The sequence below is a fragment of the Piliocolobus tephrosceles genome, chromosome 13, assembly GCF_002776525.5.
Source record: "Piliocolobus tephrosceles isolate RC106 chromosome 13, ASM277652v3, whole genome shotgun sequence".
Taxonomy (NCBI): domain Eukaryota; kingdom Metazoa; phylum Chordata; class Mammalia; order Primates; family Cercopithecidae; genus Piliocolobus; species Piliocolobus tephrosceles.
In genome coordinates, this window is record NC_045446.1 from 10,966,218 (window position 1) to 10,982,531 (window position 16,314).

General features: G+C 47.0%; 1 protein-coding gene, 1 long non-coding RNA gene and 8 other non-coding genes across 11 annotated transcripts in view; 9 read left to right on the top strand and 1 right to left on the bottom strand.

Moving 5' to 3' along the window:
• SLC3A2 (solute carrier family 3 member 2) overlaps positions 1-10,942 on the bottom strand; it is a 34,185-nt gene extending 23,243 nt beyond the window's left edge. Inside the window, exon 1 of one of the 2 annotated variants that reach the window (XM_023186312.3) lies at positions 10,437-10,942. In XM_023186312.3, the coding sequence (XP_023042080.1) occupies positions 10,437-10,737 (301 nt within the window). In that variant the 5' untranslated portion in view covers positions 10,738-10,942. The remainder of the gene's footprint in view (positions 1-10,436) is intronic. The other variant, XM_031936738.1, reaches the window with a different exon arrangement.
• LOC111522331 lies at positions 10,869-15,066 on the top strand. Its single transcript, XR_002725226.3, has 11 exons — positions 10,869-10,948; positions 11,341-11,382; positions 11,588-11,671; positions 11,867-11,917; positions 12,260-12,292; positions 12,731-12,777; positions 12,981-13,013; positions 13,223-13,261; positions 13,696-13,736; positions 13,972-14,003; positions 14,126-15,066. It is a non-coding gene; the product is annotated as an uncharacterized LOC111522331 (long non-coding RNA).
• On the top strand, positions 11,439-11,512 carry LOC111522502. The gene has a single exon (XR_002725264.1). It is a non-coding gene; the product is annotated as a small nucleolar RNA SNORD26 (small nucleolar RNA).
• On the top strand, positions 11,722-11,793 carry LOC111522501. The gene has a single exon (XR_002725263.1). It is a non-coding gene; the product is annotated as a small nucleolar RNA SNORD27 (small nucleolar RNA).
• On the top strand, positions 12,116-12,190 carry LOC111522500. The gene has a single exon (XR_002725262.1). It is a non-coding gene; the product is annotated as a small nucleolar RNA SNORD28 (small nucleolar RNA).
• Positions 12,511-12,635, top strand: LOC111522508. Its single transcript, XR_002725268.1, has one exon. It is a non-coding gene; the product is annotated as a small nucleolar RNA SNORD22 (small nucleolar RNA).
• On the top strand, positions 12,846-12,910 carry LOC111522499. Its single transcript, XR_002725261.1, has one exon. It is a non-coding gene; the product is annotated as a small nucleolar RNA SNORD29 (small nucleolar RNA).
• LOC111522505 lies at positions 13,082-13,151 on the top strand. The gene has a single exon (XR_002725265.1). It is a non-coding gene; the product is annotated as a small nucleolar RNA SNORD30 (small nucleolar RNA).
• Positions 13,418-13,486, top strand: LOC111522506. Its single transcript, XR_002725266.1, has one exon. It is a non-coding gene; the product is annotated as a small nucleolar RNA SNORD31 (small nucleolar RNA).
• LOC111522507 lies at positions 13,776-13,901 on the top strand. The gene has a single exon (XR_002725267.1). It is a non-coding gene; the product is annotated as a small nucleolar RNA SNORD22 (small nucleolar RNA).
• Positions 15,067-16,314: the final 1,248 nt, after the last annotated feature.

The following is a 16,314-nucleotide window of genomic DNA, read 5'->3' on the forward strand; positions in this document are numbered from 1 at the left end:
ATCCCAGCACTTTGGGAGGCCGAGGAGGGCAGATCACCTGAGGTCAGGAGTTCAAGACCAGCCTGACCAACATGGAGAAACCCTGTCTCTACTAAATACAAAATTAGCCAGGGGTGGTGGTGCACGCCTGTAATCTCAGCTACTTGGGAGGCTGAGGCAGGAGAATTGCTTGAACCCAGGAGGCGGAGGTTGCGGTGAGCAGAGATCGTGCCATTGCACTCCAGCCTAGGCAATAAGAGCGAAACTCTGTCTCAAAAAAAAAAAAAAAGGAAAAAGAAAAAAAGAGTATCTTTCTGACCTCACCTCATGATGAGGAAAGAGTTTTTAAAGAAGAAACAAAAGAGGCCAGGCACGGTGACTCACGTCTGTAATCCCAGCACTTTGAGAGGCCAGGGCGGGCAGATTACAAGGTCAGGAGTTCAAGACCAGCCTGGCCAGAGATCAGCCTAGCCAACACGGTGAAACCCCGTCTCTACTAAAAATACAAAAATTAGCCAGGCACAGTGGTTCATGCCTGTAATCCCAGCACTTTGGGAGGCCGAGGTGGGTGGATCACAAGGTCAGGAGATCGAGACCATCCCAGCTAACATGGTGAAACCCCGTCTCTACTAAAAATATAAAAAATTAGCCAGGCATGGTGGCGGGCGCCTGTAGTCCCACCTACTCAGGAGGCTGAGGCAGGAGGATGGCGTGAACCTGGGAGGCAGAGCTTGCAGTGAGCTGAGATTGTGCCACTGTACTCCAGCCTCGGCAACAGAGAGAGACTCCCTCTCAAAAAATAAAATAAAATAAAAATACAAACATTAGCTGGGCATGGTGGCAGGCACCTGTAATCCCAGCTACTCAGGAGACTGAGGCAGAAGAATAGCTTGAACCTGGGAGGCAGAGGTTACAGTGAGCCAAGATTTCACCACTGCACTCCAGCCTGGGCGACAGAGCAAGACTCCAACTCAAAAAAAAAAAAAAAAGAAAAACCACAAAAGAATAAACCATTAAGAAAAAGACAAATAAATTTTGCAACATTAAAAGAGAAAAAATTATGCATCTACAACTTGCCATAACAAACTGAGAAGACAAGCCACAAATAGAAGACATATTATCTGAAACTAATACAACTAACAAAGTAGATGAAACATACAAATTATCACTAAAAATCAGTAAGAAAAAGCACAATAATTCAGCAAGAAAAAAATTCACTGAAGGCCGGGCGCGGTGGCTCAAGCCTGTAATCCCAGCACTTTGGGAGGCCGAGACGGGCGGATCACGAGGTCAGGAAATCGAGACCATCCTGGCTAACACGGTGAAACCCCGTCTCTACTAAAAAATACAAAAAACTAGCCGGGCGAGGTGGCGGGCGCCTGTAGTCCCAGCTACTCGGGAGGCTGAGGCAGGAGAATGGCATAAACCCGGGAGGCGGAGCTTGCAGTGAGCTGAGATCCGGCCACTGCACTCCAGCCTGGGCCACAGAGCGAGACTCCATCTCAAAAAAAAAAAAGAAAACAAAAAGAAAAAAAATCACTGAATAGAAATTCTATTCTAATCACATAATAGAAATAGCCAAATCAGGCCAGGCGTGGTGGCTCACACCTGCAATCCTAGCATTTTGGGAGGCCAAAGTGGGTGGATCACTTGAGGTCAGGAGTTCAAGACCAGCCTGGCTAACACGGTGAAACCCTGTCTGTACTAAAAATATAAAAATTAGCAGGACGTGGTGGTGCACACCTGTAGTCCCAGCAGTCCCAGCTATTCGGGAGGCTGAGGCAGCAGATTCACTTGAACACAGGAGGCAGAGATTGCAGTGAACTGAAATTACACCACTGCACTCCAGCCTGGGTGACAGAATGCGACTCTGTCTTAAAAAAAAAACCCAATTCACAAAATTAGATATACAAAAGAATGTAAAGATTACAGAACCTCATTAGTAATCTGGAAAGTGCAAATTAAAATGGCAAGAAAAATAGAACTTCATGTCCATCAGATTGGCAGTATTAAAACATCTGACTAAAGCAAGTGATTACGAGGATACAAACTGCATAAGTGGCAACATTATTTGGTACATTCGGTCTAGGAGAAAAATTTGCAACTGCCTATAGAATGAAGATGCTCTTTTACCCAGCAACAGTCCTGGCTACATTCATATCCTAGAGAAACTCTCACACATGTACACAAAGCAATAGATAAAAGATTTCACTGCAGCACTGGTTATAGTAGTAAAAAAAATTTTTTTGAGACAGTCTCACTCTTGTTGCCCAGGCTGGAATGCTTCTGAGCAGTCCAGAGCTGATGACAGGAGAAGCAGTCACAGAGCTGAGCTACTCAAGATATATGGGGAAGTATCTTTCAACACATACCAGAGGCCAGATAGCATTGCTTAGCTGCCCAAAGCCAGAAATATGCACTACCATAAAACTGGCAATGTTGCAGGGGTAGGTAGCCATGGGGAGTTCGATTCAGAGTTGTGGATACAACACAGCATGGCATCCTTAAGGGAAAAATATGTGGATAGCCAAAAAGGATGCTACTACACATCTACAAAGAGAAAAAGACAAGAATGGAGAAGGAAGAGGCAGCTGAGGGTCATCACCACAATACACAGTCAAAATCCTTCATTCGGCTCCTGGATCTGAGCCAACTTTTTAAATCTAGGCTCACTGCAACATCCTCCACCTCCAGGGTTCAAGGGACTCTCCGGCCTCAGTCTCCCTAATAGCTGCGATTACAGGTACACGCCACCACGCCCAGCTAATTTTTGTATTTTTAGTAGAGACGGGGTTTCGCCACATTGGCCAAACTGGTCTCAAACTCCTGACCTCAAGTGATCTGAACACCTTGGCCTCCCAAAGTGCTGGGATTACAGGCATGAGTCACCGCACCTGACTGAACCGACTTTCACATCCAAAACTCAATCACTGAAGAGGCGCCCAAATCCCTAGGAAAGGATGCTAAAACTGTATGGCTCCGCCAGTTCCTCCTAAAAGGGAGTATGTCAGCATATCACCCTCTCAGACAATTGGGTAAAGGGAAATGCCTAAACACTTTGAGGATTTGGGGCACAAGATCTGAACTGACATTGAGACCTGGAAACCCAAAGCATCATGATCCCTGCATTAGAGTGGGGACTTACAGGTGTCAGGCAGTAACTGAAGTCTTAGCCAAAACTTACTAGCTCATAGTAAGTCTGCTTGTCCATGGGCCCATCACTAGTCATTTCCTCAGTTCCAAGTGTTTAAACGAGGGCTGGGCATGGGAGGCTGAGGCAGGAGAATTGCTTGAACCCAGGAAGTAGAGGTTGCAGTGAGCTGAGATTGCGCCACTGCACTCCAGCCTGGGCGACAGAGTGGGACTCTATCTCAAAACAAAAAAACAAACAAACAAAAAAATTAGCCAGGCGTGGTGGTGCATGTCTCTAGTCTCAGCTGCTTGGGAGGCTGAGGTCCAAGAATTGCTTGAACTCAGAAGGTGAAAGTTGCAGTGAGCCCAGATGGCACCACTGCAAGCCAGCACATTCCATCCCCCCCCCCAAAAAAAAAAACAAAAAACATTTAACAGGACTGATGTACTTAGGAGTTGAAGTAATCACATTGGGTCCTTGGCCTAAGAGGTGAGAGCTATCATAGTGGGACAGACAAACAGCTCTCTAAAACCCCTCCCTCTCTTCAGTCATGATAGTAAATCAAAAGCAGTATCACATCCTGGGGAGGGACAGAGATCAGTACCACCACTAAAGACAAAAAGGATGCATGGGTGTGGTGTCTATCACATCCATACCTAGAAATATATCTCCAGCCCACATACTGGGTAAGCTGCCAACTTTGACTCAAACTGTGAGTAGGAAATGGCTCTGCACCAAGTCTAGGCTGCAATGCACACGGCCTTGCCACTTAAGCCATGCAACCCAGCAGATCCTGGGGGATCCACAGTATCAGTAGCAAAAAAAAAGATGCAGTGGAGAACTTATGGCAAGCTCCTATGGCAAAAGCACAATGCAAGTCCCTGAGATTCTGGAGCAAGAGCAAGCTGTCCAAAGCAGGGAAGTAGGTGCCTCTTGAGAAACAGCGTCAAGGCTGTTACTGCAAAGCTTGACTATGAAGCATCCAGAACTGCCCCATTATGAATTGGGTCTTGTCAGACCTATCAAGTCATAAAGTCAGACAGACCCTTTAGTCAGACATTAAGATGGAAATGGTATATCCAGGATGAAGCGGAAAGCAGAACCATAAAACATTACATGAGCAGGTAGCCCAGACACCCGTGTTACCTACCGCAGTTGTAAAAGTACCTCTTCCCTGGAAGACCACCTCAATGCCACACTCCTCCACAACCCAGGAAATTCTATGCTATTTCTTTTGGGCCAGGTACAGTGGCTCATGCCTGTTTCCCAGCAATTTGGTCACTTGAGCCTAGGAGTTGGGGACCAGCCTAGGCACCATAGTGAGGCACTGTCACACTCCAAAAAATTAAAGAATTAGCTAGGTGTGATGGCACATGCCTACAGTCCCAGCTACTCAGGAGGCTGAAGTGGGAGGATCCTCTGAGCCCAGGAGTTCAACACTGCAGTGAGCCGTGATCACACACTGCATTCCAGCCTAGGCGACAGAGTGAGATCCTGGTTGAAAAAGAATTTGAGGCCCAGTGTGGTGGCTCACGCCTGTAATCCCAACACTTTGGGAGGCCAAGCCAGTCTGATCACTTGAGGTCAGGAGTTCGAGACCAGCTTGGCCAACATGGTGAAACCCCGTCTCTACTAAAAATACAAAAATCAAAAGTCAGCCGAGAGTGGTGGTGGGCACCTGTAATCCCAGCTACCCAGGAGGCTGAGGCAAGAGAATTGCGTTAAGCTGGGAGGCAGAGATTGTAGTCAGCTGAGATCAAGCCACTACACTCCAGCCTGGGGAACAGAGCGAGACTCCATCTCAAAAAGAAATTGAGCCTTTTTTCCACTGTCATGTCTACCAGTTCCCTGCCAAGCACTGGTTATTTGCATATCCTTCTCCTCCATTAATTGAGGCAGTGCCTCTTGCTGCCAGGTGGGGGCAGTGTTGCTCCTTGAACAAACACTTTCCAACCCTAAGAGCAAAATCATTTGGTAAGACAGTCAATGAATTGGCTGAGAAAAGATCATTTGAACATTTATAGCATTCCCAACATAAAAAGGCAAACTGAAAAAAACTTATAGAGGTAACTAATGTATATTGAGTCCTATTTGTGAATTGTATTCTGCTAGACAATAGGGATAGCAGGATGATTTACCCACATTGAATCAAACCCCAGGGAGTTTATTGTGGGTGGGAAGAGGTAGATTAGGCTTGGGGGAGCAGTGGTGATAGGGAGGCAGGGCTTCTTTCTCCTGTAGAGATGGGGGTTTCGTCTTACTATGTTGCCCAGGCTGGTCTCAAACCTCTGGCCTCAAGGGACACTGTCACCTTGGCCTCCCAAAGTGCTGGGGTTACAGGTGTGGGCCATTGGCCGTTAGAAGCAGAGCTTTTTTTTTTTTCTTTGAGACAGAGTCTCACTCTGTTGCCCAGGCTGGAGTTCAATGGGATGATCTCAGCTCATCGCAATCTCCACCTCCCAGTTCAAGCAATTCTTATGCCTCAGCCTCCCGAGTAGTTGAGATTACAGGCACACTCCAACATGTCCGGCTAAATTGTTGCATTTTTAGTAGAGACACAATTTCACCACGTCGCCCAGGCTGGTCTTGAACTGCTGACCTCAGGTGATCTGCCCGCCTCGCCCTCCCAAAGTGCTGGAATTACATGCCCGGTCTAGCAGCACTTCTTAATGGCTGTATTGATCAAGTTGGGCTATAGCTTAAAGACAATGGAGAGGCACTGAAGGATTGTGAGCAGAAGTGAGACCTGACCAGACCTTTTTTTTTTTTTTTTTGAGAGAGAGGTTTCGCTCTTGTGGGCCAAGTTGGAGTGCAGTGGCTCGATCTCAGCTCACCGCAACCTCCGCCTTCCTCAAGTAATTCTCCTGCCTCAGCCTGCTGAGTAGCTGGGATTACAGGCATGCACGACCATGCCTGGCTGATTGTGTATTTTTAGTAGAGACAAGGTTCCTCCATGTTGGTCCGGCTGGTCTCAAACTCCCAACTTCAAGTGATCCACCCACGTAGGCCTCCCAGCGTGCTGGGATTACAGGCGTGAGCCATCGTGCCCGACAGACCAGAGTTTTTATTTGTAAAGATCGCTCTGACTACAGTGCGGAGAATGAACTAGAAGGGAAGAAGCCAGAGCCAGGAAGTCAGACTAAGTCTGTTACCTACAGATTGCTTTGGGAGGCCAAGGCTGGAGAATCACCTGAGCCCAGGAGTTTGAGACCAGCCTGGGCAACACAGCAAGACCTCTGTCTATACAAAAAGTAAAATAAATTAGCTGGGCATAGTGGCCAGTGCCTGTACTCCCAGCTCAGCCCAAAGGATTGCTTGAGCCCAGGAGTTTGAGGTTACAGTGACCAAGAGTGAAACCCTCTTTTTTTTTTTGAGACACGGTCTCTATTTGTTGCACAATTAAAGCTCACTGCAGCCTTGAACTCCTGGGCTCAAGCAATCCTCCCCACCTCAGCCTCCCCCCAGAACTGGGACTATGCACATGCACCACCACACCCAGCTAATTTTTATTTTTGTAGAGACGGGTCTCCGTATGTTGCCCAGGCTGGTCTCAAACTCCTGGGCTCAAGCAGGCTGCTTGCCTTGGCCCCCCAAAGTGCTGGGATTATGTGGGGGAAAGAAAAGAGAGATCAGACTGTTACTGTGTCTATGTAAAAAAGGAAGACATAAGAAACTCCATTTTGATCTGCACTAAGAAAAATTCTTCTGCCTTGAGATGCTATTAATCTGTAACCCTAGCCCCCAACTCTGTGCTCATAGAAACATGTGCTGTATTGACTCAAGGTTTAACGGATTTAGGGCTGTGCAGGATGTGCTTTGTTAAAAATGTCTTTGCAGGCAGTATGCTTGGTAAAAGTCACCGCCATTCTCCAGTCTCAAGTACCCAGGGACACAATGCACCGTGGAAGGCCACAGGGACCGCTGCCCAACAAAGCCTGGGTATTGTCCAAGGTTTCTCCCCACTGAGACAGCCTGAGATATGGCCTCATGGGAAGGGAAAGACCTGACCGTCCCCCAGACACCCATAAAGGGTCTGTGCTGAGGAGGATCAGTGAAAGAGGAAGGCATCTGCCTCCTGCTCGTCCCTGGGCAATGGAATGTCTCGGTATAAAACCTGATCGTATATTACATTCTATTTACTGAGATAGGAGAAAACCGCCTTATCGATGGAGGTTAGACATGCTGGCGGCAATACTGCTTTTTTTTTTTGAGACGGAGTCTCGCCTGGTCACCCAGGCTGGAGTGCAGTGGCGGGATCTCAGTTCACTGCAAGCTCCGCCTCCCGGGTTCCTGCCATTCTCCTGCCTCAGCCTCCCAAGTAGCTGGGACTACAGGTGCGCGCCATTACATCCAGCTAATTTTTTTGTATTTTAGTAGAGACACGGTTTCACCATGTTAGCCAGGATGGTCTCGATCTCCTGACCTCGTGATCCGCCCGCCTCAGCCTCCCAAAGTGCTGGGATTACAGGCGTGAGCCACCGCGCCCGGCCGGCAATACTGCCCTTTACTGCACTGAGATGTTTGTGTAAAGTCAAACATAAATCTGGCCTACATGCACATCGAGGCACAGCACCTTTCCTTAAACTCATTTATGACACAGTCCTTTGCTCACATGTTTTCCTGCTGACCCTCTCCCCACCATTACCCTATACCATCCCCCTCACCGAGATGGTAGAGACAGTGACCAATAAATGCTGAGGGAACTCAGGGACCGGTGCCGGTGCGGGTCCTCCTTATGCTGAGTGTCAGTCCCCTGGGCCCACTTTTCTTCCTCTATACTTTGTCTCTCTGTCTTATTTTCTCAGTCTCTCGTCCCACCTGACTAGAAATACCCACAGGTGTGGAGATGCTGGCCCCCTTCAGGATTACAGGCGTGAGCCGCTCTACCCAGCCTACTTTTTTTTAAATGCCCTCTTTTCTAGTAGATTCTATGTCACTACACAAGAGGTTGCAAACTCACAATCAGGGCCACCTTTGGCCCACGGGCATATTTTGGTTTTTTGTTTGTTTGTTTGTTTTTGTTTTTGTTTTTTGAGACGGAGTCTCGCTCTGTCACCCAGGCTGGAGTGCTATGGCCCGATCTCAGCTCCCTGCAAGCTCCGCCTCCCGGGTTCAGGCCATTCTCCTGCCTCAGCCTCCCGGGTAGCTGGGACTACAGGCGCCCGCCACCTCGCCCGGCTAGTTTTTTGTAGTTTTTTAGTAGAGACGGTGTTTCACCGTGTTAGCCAGGGTGGTCTCGATCTCCTGACCTCGTGATCCGCCCGTCTCGGCCTCCCAAAGTGTTTGTTTGTTTTTGAGACTCGCTCTTGTCCCCCAGGCTGGAGTGCAGTGGGGTGATCTTGGCTCACTACAACTTCCACCTCCCGGGTTCAACCGCTTCTCCTGCCTCACCCTCCTAAGTAGCTGGCATTACAATCGCCCACCACTGCACCCACACCATGCCCGGCTTATTTTTGTATTTTTAGTAGAGAAGGGGTTTCACCATGTTGGCCATGCTGGTCTCTAACTCCTGACCTCAGGTGATCTGCCCACTTCAGCCTCCCGAAGTGCTAGGATTACAGGCATGACCCACTGCGCCTGGCCAAAAAAATTTAAACTCAACATTTTAAAGTGGGTAAATACACAATTCTGGACTTCTGGATTCTTTTGAAAACTATCTGATCACACAGAGACAATACTGTCACAAGGCAACAATCAGCTGGAGCTGTGAAAGGGCTGCCCAGTTCACCAGAGTCCCAACTCAGTTCATTTCACTTACATTTCACTTACAAATCACCTACATTACTTAGCTGATTTCTGTACGTGAGTTGGAGACCCCAACCCAAATCCCCTCTTTTCCACTTCCACTGCCGTTACACTTGCTAGTATTGAATCCTCTTGCCTAAACTACTATGGCAATCTAATTAATGACCTTGTCTCTATCTTATCCCCCAATGTCTTATCACTTTCCTACTTAAAAACTCTCCCTGGTTTCTTTTTTCTATCTATGATTCAAGTGATTTAGCTTTGCTCTCAAGGTCCTGCTTATCTGGCTTTCCCCCAGGAAATACATTCCAGTTTTATATTCTAATACTCCCCTTTTGCCCATCTTTCATGAATTGTAGCCACACACTTCCTTCTTTTTCTAGCACCAAGCTTGTGCTCCAGTTGTTTCTTTAACCAGAATTCCCCTCCGGAGTCTTTCAACCCTTTCAGGCCCAGACACTCTATAAAGCATTTCCCAACTGCCATTCCCACTCACAACCTCCCCAGCCTTGTCTGTCTACTCTGGGCCATCTTGATTTTCTATAGTTTATCTGTCCCACTTTTTTTTTTTTTTTTTTTTTGGAGACAGGGTCTCACTCAGTCATCCAGGCTGGAGTGCAGTGCTGTGGCTTGATCACAACTCACTTACAGCCTCAAACTCCTGGGCTCAAACAATCCTCCCACCTTAGCCTCACAAGTAGCTGAGGCTACAGGCATGCACCACCGTTCCTGGCTAATTTTTTCTGTTTTTCTGTAGAGATGGGTATGGGTTTCTCACTATGTTGCTTAGGCTGGTCTTGAACTCTTGGGTTCAAGAGATCCTCCCGCCTCGGCCTCCCAAAATGCTGAGCCAGGCCGGGTGTGGTGGCCTATGCCTGTAATCCCAGCACTTTGGGAGGCTGAGGCGGGAGGTCACCAGAGGTCAGCAGTTCGAGACCAGCCTGGCCAACATGATGAAACCCCGTCTCTCCTAAAAATACAAAAATTATCGTGGCTTGATGATTGCGGGAGCCTGTAATCTCAGCTACTCAGGCGGCTGAGGAAGGAGAAGCGCTTGAACCTGGGAGGCAGAGGTTGCAGTGAACCGACATCCCGCCACTGCACTCTGGGCGACAGAGCAAAACTCTCTCGGAAAAAAAAAAAAATGTTTATAAAGTGTGCTTGTACACGTAGATGTTTACCACGAACGACTGAACTAATGCTGTCCGGTCTCAGTAAAACAGTCTACAGCTGACTGCAACCATAGTGATAAGGCAGGAGTTGCAGCAGGCAGCACCGCGGGAGCCCTTTAAGGTTCCCCATCAATAAAATGGGGGTTGTCATCCTACCTAGCTCTTGGGATTTTGATGGATTAATCGATTAACACAGTGTGCTTAAAACGGTGCTCCATAAATATTAGCTAATGTTGGCCCGTAGTAGTCCAAGATCTAAAGAAAACGCACCAGAAGGCAGGATATAGGGGACCAGTTAGGAAAAAATCAGATCCTGTCTTCAGTGGAGCACTTACTCCCTGACTTACTTTCCCGAAATGGCTCCACCAAAGGGGACCTCCTCCCGAGTTTAGCTCGGGATCCAGTACCTGAGTCATCCCCCGCGCTGAGACCCTGGACACCAGCCTCCGAATGTGAGCCCGGCAGCTGGCGCGGAATCGAAACGACGCCGGTCGAGGCTTCAGGAAGCTGTAGCTCCATGGCGGCGGATCCTGCACACAGGTTTCGGGTGTGTGGGGGCAAGGGGGAGATCAGAACAGGGTTAGCGGATAAGCAGTCGTGACCGTCAGTCCAGGATCCGCGTGAGGCAGTTATCTCACCGCTCCTGCCACATGCATTGGGTGAGAAAACTAAACCGCAATGCGGTCGGTGAGCTTCCGTAGGACGCATGCGCGCCTTTTTCGCGCCGTAAGTTCAGGTAGCGCTTTGTCCACGCCCTCCTTCCCTGGAACTCTCTACCCACAACTCCCCGGGGTCGCATGCGGTCAACGTATGCGCGTGCGCTCGCCATAGCCCCGCCCCCAAATCCCGTGGGCCTCTGCGGGATGGTATTTAATCGTCTCTCCGTGCCAATTTCGGTCTCATTGTTCTACTGCTACTGGTGAGTATTTTCTTGCGCTTTGTAGCTGTCAGTCTTTTGTGCTTTGTCTTTTTTTTTTGAACGATTGTGCGAACATCGCATAGCACGCGCTATGCCTTCTGTGTTGTAGCTGTCTGGCCAGGGTGACTGGCGGGTGAGGTCTTGTGGGTAGCCTCGAGACTTAAAAGTAGCAGCGGGGCTTTGCGATGTGAAGGACAAAATGGCGATGGCGGGCCGTGCGGGTCCCCTCCCTATGATGAGGACCTTTTCACAGACCTGTACTGAGCTCCGTGAGGATAAGTGACTCTGAGGAGATGGGCCCTGCAAGCCTCCTACTTGGCAGTCGGTTCAGAAGATAGCGTTTTCGAAATGCCCGGTGTTGACCTAATGTCTTCTTGGACTCTTGTCTGCAGGGTTTACGCGCACGTTGGAATCGAAGAGAGCTCTATGTTACCGTAAGTTCTTATGGCCATTTCTTAACCTCTGCTCTTTGTTGAGTGTGTGGAAGTTGCTACGGGGATGATTTTACAACCTGAACTCTCTCTTTCTGATGGATTAGTGGAGAAAACAAAAATTCTGAGTAGCCCTGTACTGTACGCAGTAAATGTTAGGGACTTAGTGATTGTCTGAGGTGTTAGTGAAGGGTGTTATTTTTTTCAGATGTTTAGCCCACAAGAGCTCACTGGTGAAGGAATGGAACAAGACCCATATTTATGCAAAGCCAGCGCTACAGTAATGTTCCAGGTAGGTGTACCTGGTTTATGCTCGTATAGAGGAGACCTTGCTAGATAACCACTCCGTGATGAACACAAAATGACAAGCATATGGCTGAACTTACAAGTGATGTCATCTTACTACTGAGAAGTGACAGAGAGGTCTTGAGGGGTCTTTGAATGACTATTTTTAGGTACATAAAATGCCTTCCTCTGTTGTCTACAGCATCTGATAATCTATCCTGAGGAATTCAGCTGCCTCCCTGGGTGAATACAGGTAATTATTCAAATTGGTGTATGTCATCTCTGTAAATGTTCACAAGGGAACAAGTAGCCGGCGGAAGCAATTTTGTTTTTTGGCGCCTTCCATCTTGTTCCTCTTGAAATAATTTTCTGGGAAGCAAGATCGCAACCCAGTACTACAGTTCTTGTAAGGGTGCGCTGTTATTCTCATCCATATATTGATCACTTTACTGTCAGATGATTTGAATTGATAAGCTGATGTTCTGTGAGGTACAAAAATTAATAGCATGTTAGAGTTCTGATGGCAGTTGTTGATTATGAATAAGTTTCATTCCATCCTAATACCTTAAAATAACTAATTTGCTTTCCTTTCCAGATATTCCTCATGACAGTCTGCCTCTATCTTAGAGTAAGTTGCTTTTTTAATTCTATGGGCCTATTATCTAATTGATAACTTACCCATCTTGATGTTTATTACTAAAGCCTGTTTAAACCATAAAGTTTTCTGGTTCCTCTTGTTCTCTGTAGTGATGTTTCCAGACCTCCCCTTTTTTCTCTTAGATAGATGCCCACTGATCTGCCCAGGGTCAGACGAATGCTTGTCAGTTGTAGCTTTCCACGGTTCAGCTTCAATGAGGAGGAAACATCCTGCCTCACCCCTGTTCTAGCCTGGGAACCAGTAATTGTGAACCCACCAGGGTTAACTGAAAAAGGGCGTGAGAGCTTATTCCATAAGGAACTGTCTGAGGCATTTGGTTACCTTTTCTTAGCTTGTCCACTAGCAACCGTAACTAAAATAGTTTTGGCTGTTTGGGATAATTAGCTAATTGTGATTTTTTTGATTCAGGAGCAGCTTGTTGCTATATACCATTGAAAAACCTTCAGAGCTGGGAGGTTAGTTGATTTTTTTTTTTTTTTTTTTTTTTTTTTGCTCCTTACCGCTTATGCCACCAAGTAGACCGTTTCTATGATGAATCAAACTAGCTCACTATGACTGACAGTGAAAATACATGAACACCTGAGAAACTGGAGAATGCAGGGAGTAGGGGGTAACCATGTCTGAGGAATCTTTCACCAACAGTTTTGTTTTTCTCTAGGTGTTATTAACCAATAACCTCTTTGGCTCTAAGGTGAGTAATTTCACTGTATTCAATGCATTCAGCACATAGAGTAGAAAAAACTGCCTTTTTAGGCCTGTATATATGATGACTTACATGGAATCTCGTTCGGCTGATGACTTGCTGTTGAGACTCTGAAATCTGATTTTCTAAGAATGATGGGTGGGAACAACTTAATCAGAATATGAGAAGCACTACTGACTTGGTCTTCCTCGTTTCAGGGCCAGCACCTTCTCTCTAGCGCTCAAGAGGAGTTTGAGGTAAGTGGCTTTGCAATAGCTGCCATCAATGGCTGCTATATACAATTTTCTGTGATTTTTGTGTGTGATAGCACTGTGGTCTGGGTGCATGTGTACAGATATAACTGGCTTAACCCAAATCTTTGATCTCCTGAACCACCAAGTGATGATCACCTGCTCACCAGTGATGAGCTGAATACCGCCCCAGTCTGATCAATGTGACTGAAAGGTATTTTCTGAGCTGTGAGCCTGCCTTCCAGTGACAACTTCTAAAAATTACAAGTTATTTGAGGAGGCATTACAGCCAATAGGAAGTTCTTGGGCTAAGTAGTGTTTCCTCTAAAATGTGCCCTGAAACTTCTGTCTGCCAAGCAACAGATATAGTTCAGAGATTGTAAAATGTACTGTAGAATGAAAGTCTCTCAAGACTACCTTTTTTTTTCTTGATTTTGCAGGAAAACTAGGTGTTACTGTTCACTCCAGACTGAAGTTACAGGTGAGTAAACCTAAATGTAAGGTGGACTATGCTAAAAATTCCCAATGAAGAAACTTTCACACGTCTTACTCTCTGTCCTAGTCCCAGAGCCTGTAAAGGTGAACCCACTGGGACTGGCTGGGGGAAAAGAGGAAGATTTGTTCCAGAAGGAACTGTCTGAGGGATGACAAATATTTCTATACAAAAAAAGGGAGTAATCATCACTTGTTGAAAACATTGATTTTAATTTTTCCAGGTCTGAGTAAAGAACAAGGTGCATAAAAAATGGTAGGTATCTGTTTAAATATTTAACTGGTTTTATAATAGCAACCTTTTAGGTTACCTAGTGTTAAATATTGTGTGCATTCATATTTTCCAGTCCAATAAAAACTTTTGTTTTTCCTCTGCAGGAATCTGTCTTGGAGGACATCAGAAGGTGAATTTTCCAAGTCCTTGGATAACCAACCTAGCTGTTGAAGTTACCACAGCATAATTTTAGTCGTCTTAATGGCATGGCTGCTTTTTTTTTAAGCTTTACTGTGAATCATGCCTTTGGGTGGGTCTGCCTGGGCACAAGGAAGTGACCCCCTGAGAGTTTGCTATTTTTAACTGGGTTTTACCCAGCTTGCTTAGGCAGTCTGTCTAATTTTGCATTTCCTACTCCAAGGCAGCATTCAAGGAGCCTAATTTATCAGCACACTTTAGAGACTTTTTCCCTAGATGTACCTCACTGAAGGAATTTTAAATGAAAAGCTTGCTGGGTTTAGGGGGTCTTTTAATGTTAGCAGATTAAGACACTGGGAGCCAATGAAACAGTTGAGGGTTTGCTGTGTGTCCATGTTTCTGTATTTCATCACCCCCTTCCTGCAACATTATTTCTGTGGAATCTACCTGCCCTTTTGTTTTTTAGATACAAGGGCTTGGTTTTACTACCAAGGCTGGGCTCAAGGCCCCGGCTTTAAGAGATCCTCCCACCACAGATTTCCAAAGTGCTGGGATTGTAGGTATGATTCATGGCACCCAGGCTTTACTGCCTTTTGTACATGATCCAGGCCCAGAACCAAAACTCAGGCACTGCATAGATGGCCAGTTTGGCAAACTACTGACCTAGCTTGTTGCCAATTGTTGATTGAGCTTCCCATAACTCCATTTCTGTTCCTCTGTACACAGCCAGCTTCTCTTCCCATCATGAGCCTTTAGGTCTCTATTTGCATGTTGCAAATACTGTGTGCCATGTAGGTAGCTCATTCAGGGCCTTACTCTAAACTACAAAAAAGGTTCCCTTGAGTCACTGTCAATTTGTGTTGCTGTATTGGTGGTTGATGAAAATAATAAAATGATTGGTTACACAGTCCTGTTTGTGTGTGTCTCCTTAGCACCAGTGCAGTGTGTAAATTTCCATGGGAAACTGGCTTCCTCTCATGTTCCCTCAAGTCCCTGGAACTGGAAGGGACACCTGACAGGGTTTGCCTGCTAGGCAGTGTGTTAAATGACTAACCTGAACTGAGCAGAGCATCCATCTTGGTGTGCACAATACCACTACGTTGGAGCTTTTTTTTTTTTGAGATGGAGTCTCACTCTGTCGCCCGGGCTGGAGTGCAGTAGCCGGATCTCAGCTGACTACAAGCTCCACCTCCCGGGTTTATGCCATTCTCCTGCCTCAGCCTCCCGAGTAGCTGGGACTACAGGCGCCCGCCACCTCGCCCGGCTAGTTCGTATTTTTTTAGTAGAGACGGGGTTTCACCATGTTAGCCAGGATGGTCTCAATCTCCTGACCTCGTGATACGCCCGCCTCGGCCTCCCAAAGTGCTGGGATTACAGGCTTGAGCCACTGCGCCCAGCCTTTTTTTAAGTTTCCCTCTTGCCTAGTCCTATGGGGCAGTGACATGATCACAAGCTCACTACAAATTCAAGCTTTTGGGCTCAAGCAAACCTTCACTTTAACCAGCAGGTGGAGTCTCGTTCTTGTCACCCAGGCTGGAATGTGGTGGCATGATCTCAGCTCACTGCAACTTCCACCACCTAGGTTCAAGCCATTCTCCCTGCCTCAGCCTCCTGAGTAGCTGGGACTACAGGCGTGTGCCACCACACCCAGCTAATTTTTAGTAATTTTGGTAGAGATGGGGCTTCATCGTGTTTACCAAGATGTTCTCGATCTCCTGACCTCAGGATCCTCCTGCCTCGGCCTCCCAAAGTGGTGGGATTATAGGTGGGAGCCACCGCGCCTAGCCAAATAATCTATGCTTTCTATTTATTTTGAGATGGAGTTTCACTCTTATTGCCCAGGCTGGAGTGCAATAGCGGGATCTTCCCACTGCAACCTGCGCCTCTCGGGTTCAAGCGATTCTCCTGCCTCAGCCTCCTAAGTAGCTGGGATTACAGGCATGTGCCACCGTGCCCAGCTAATTTGTGTGTTTTTATTAGAAACGGGGTTTCATCATGTTGGTCAGGCTAGTTTCAAACTCCTGACTTCATGATCCACCCGCCTCGGCCTCCCAAAGTGCAGACATGGTGTTTTTTTGTTGTTTGTTTGTTTTGTTTTGTTTTTTTGATTTTTTGAGATGGTGTCTCGCTCTGTCGCCCAGGCTGGAGTGCAGTG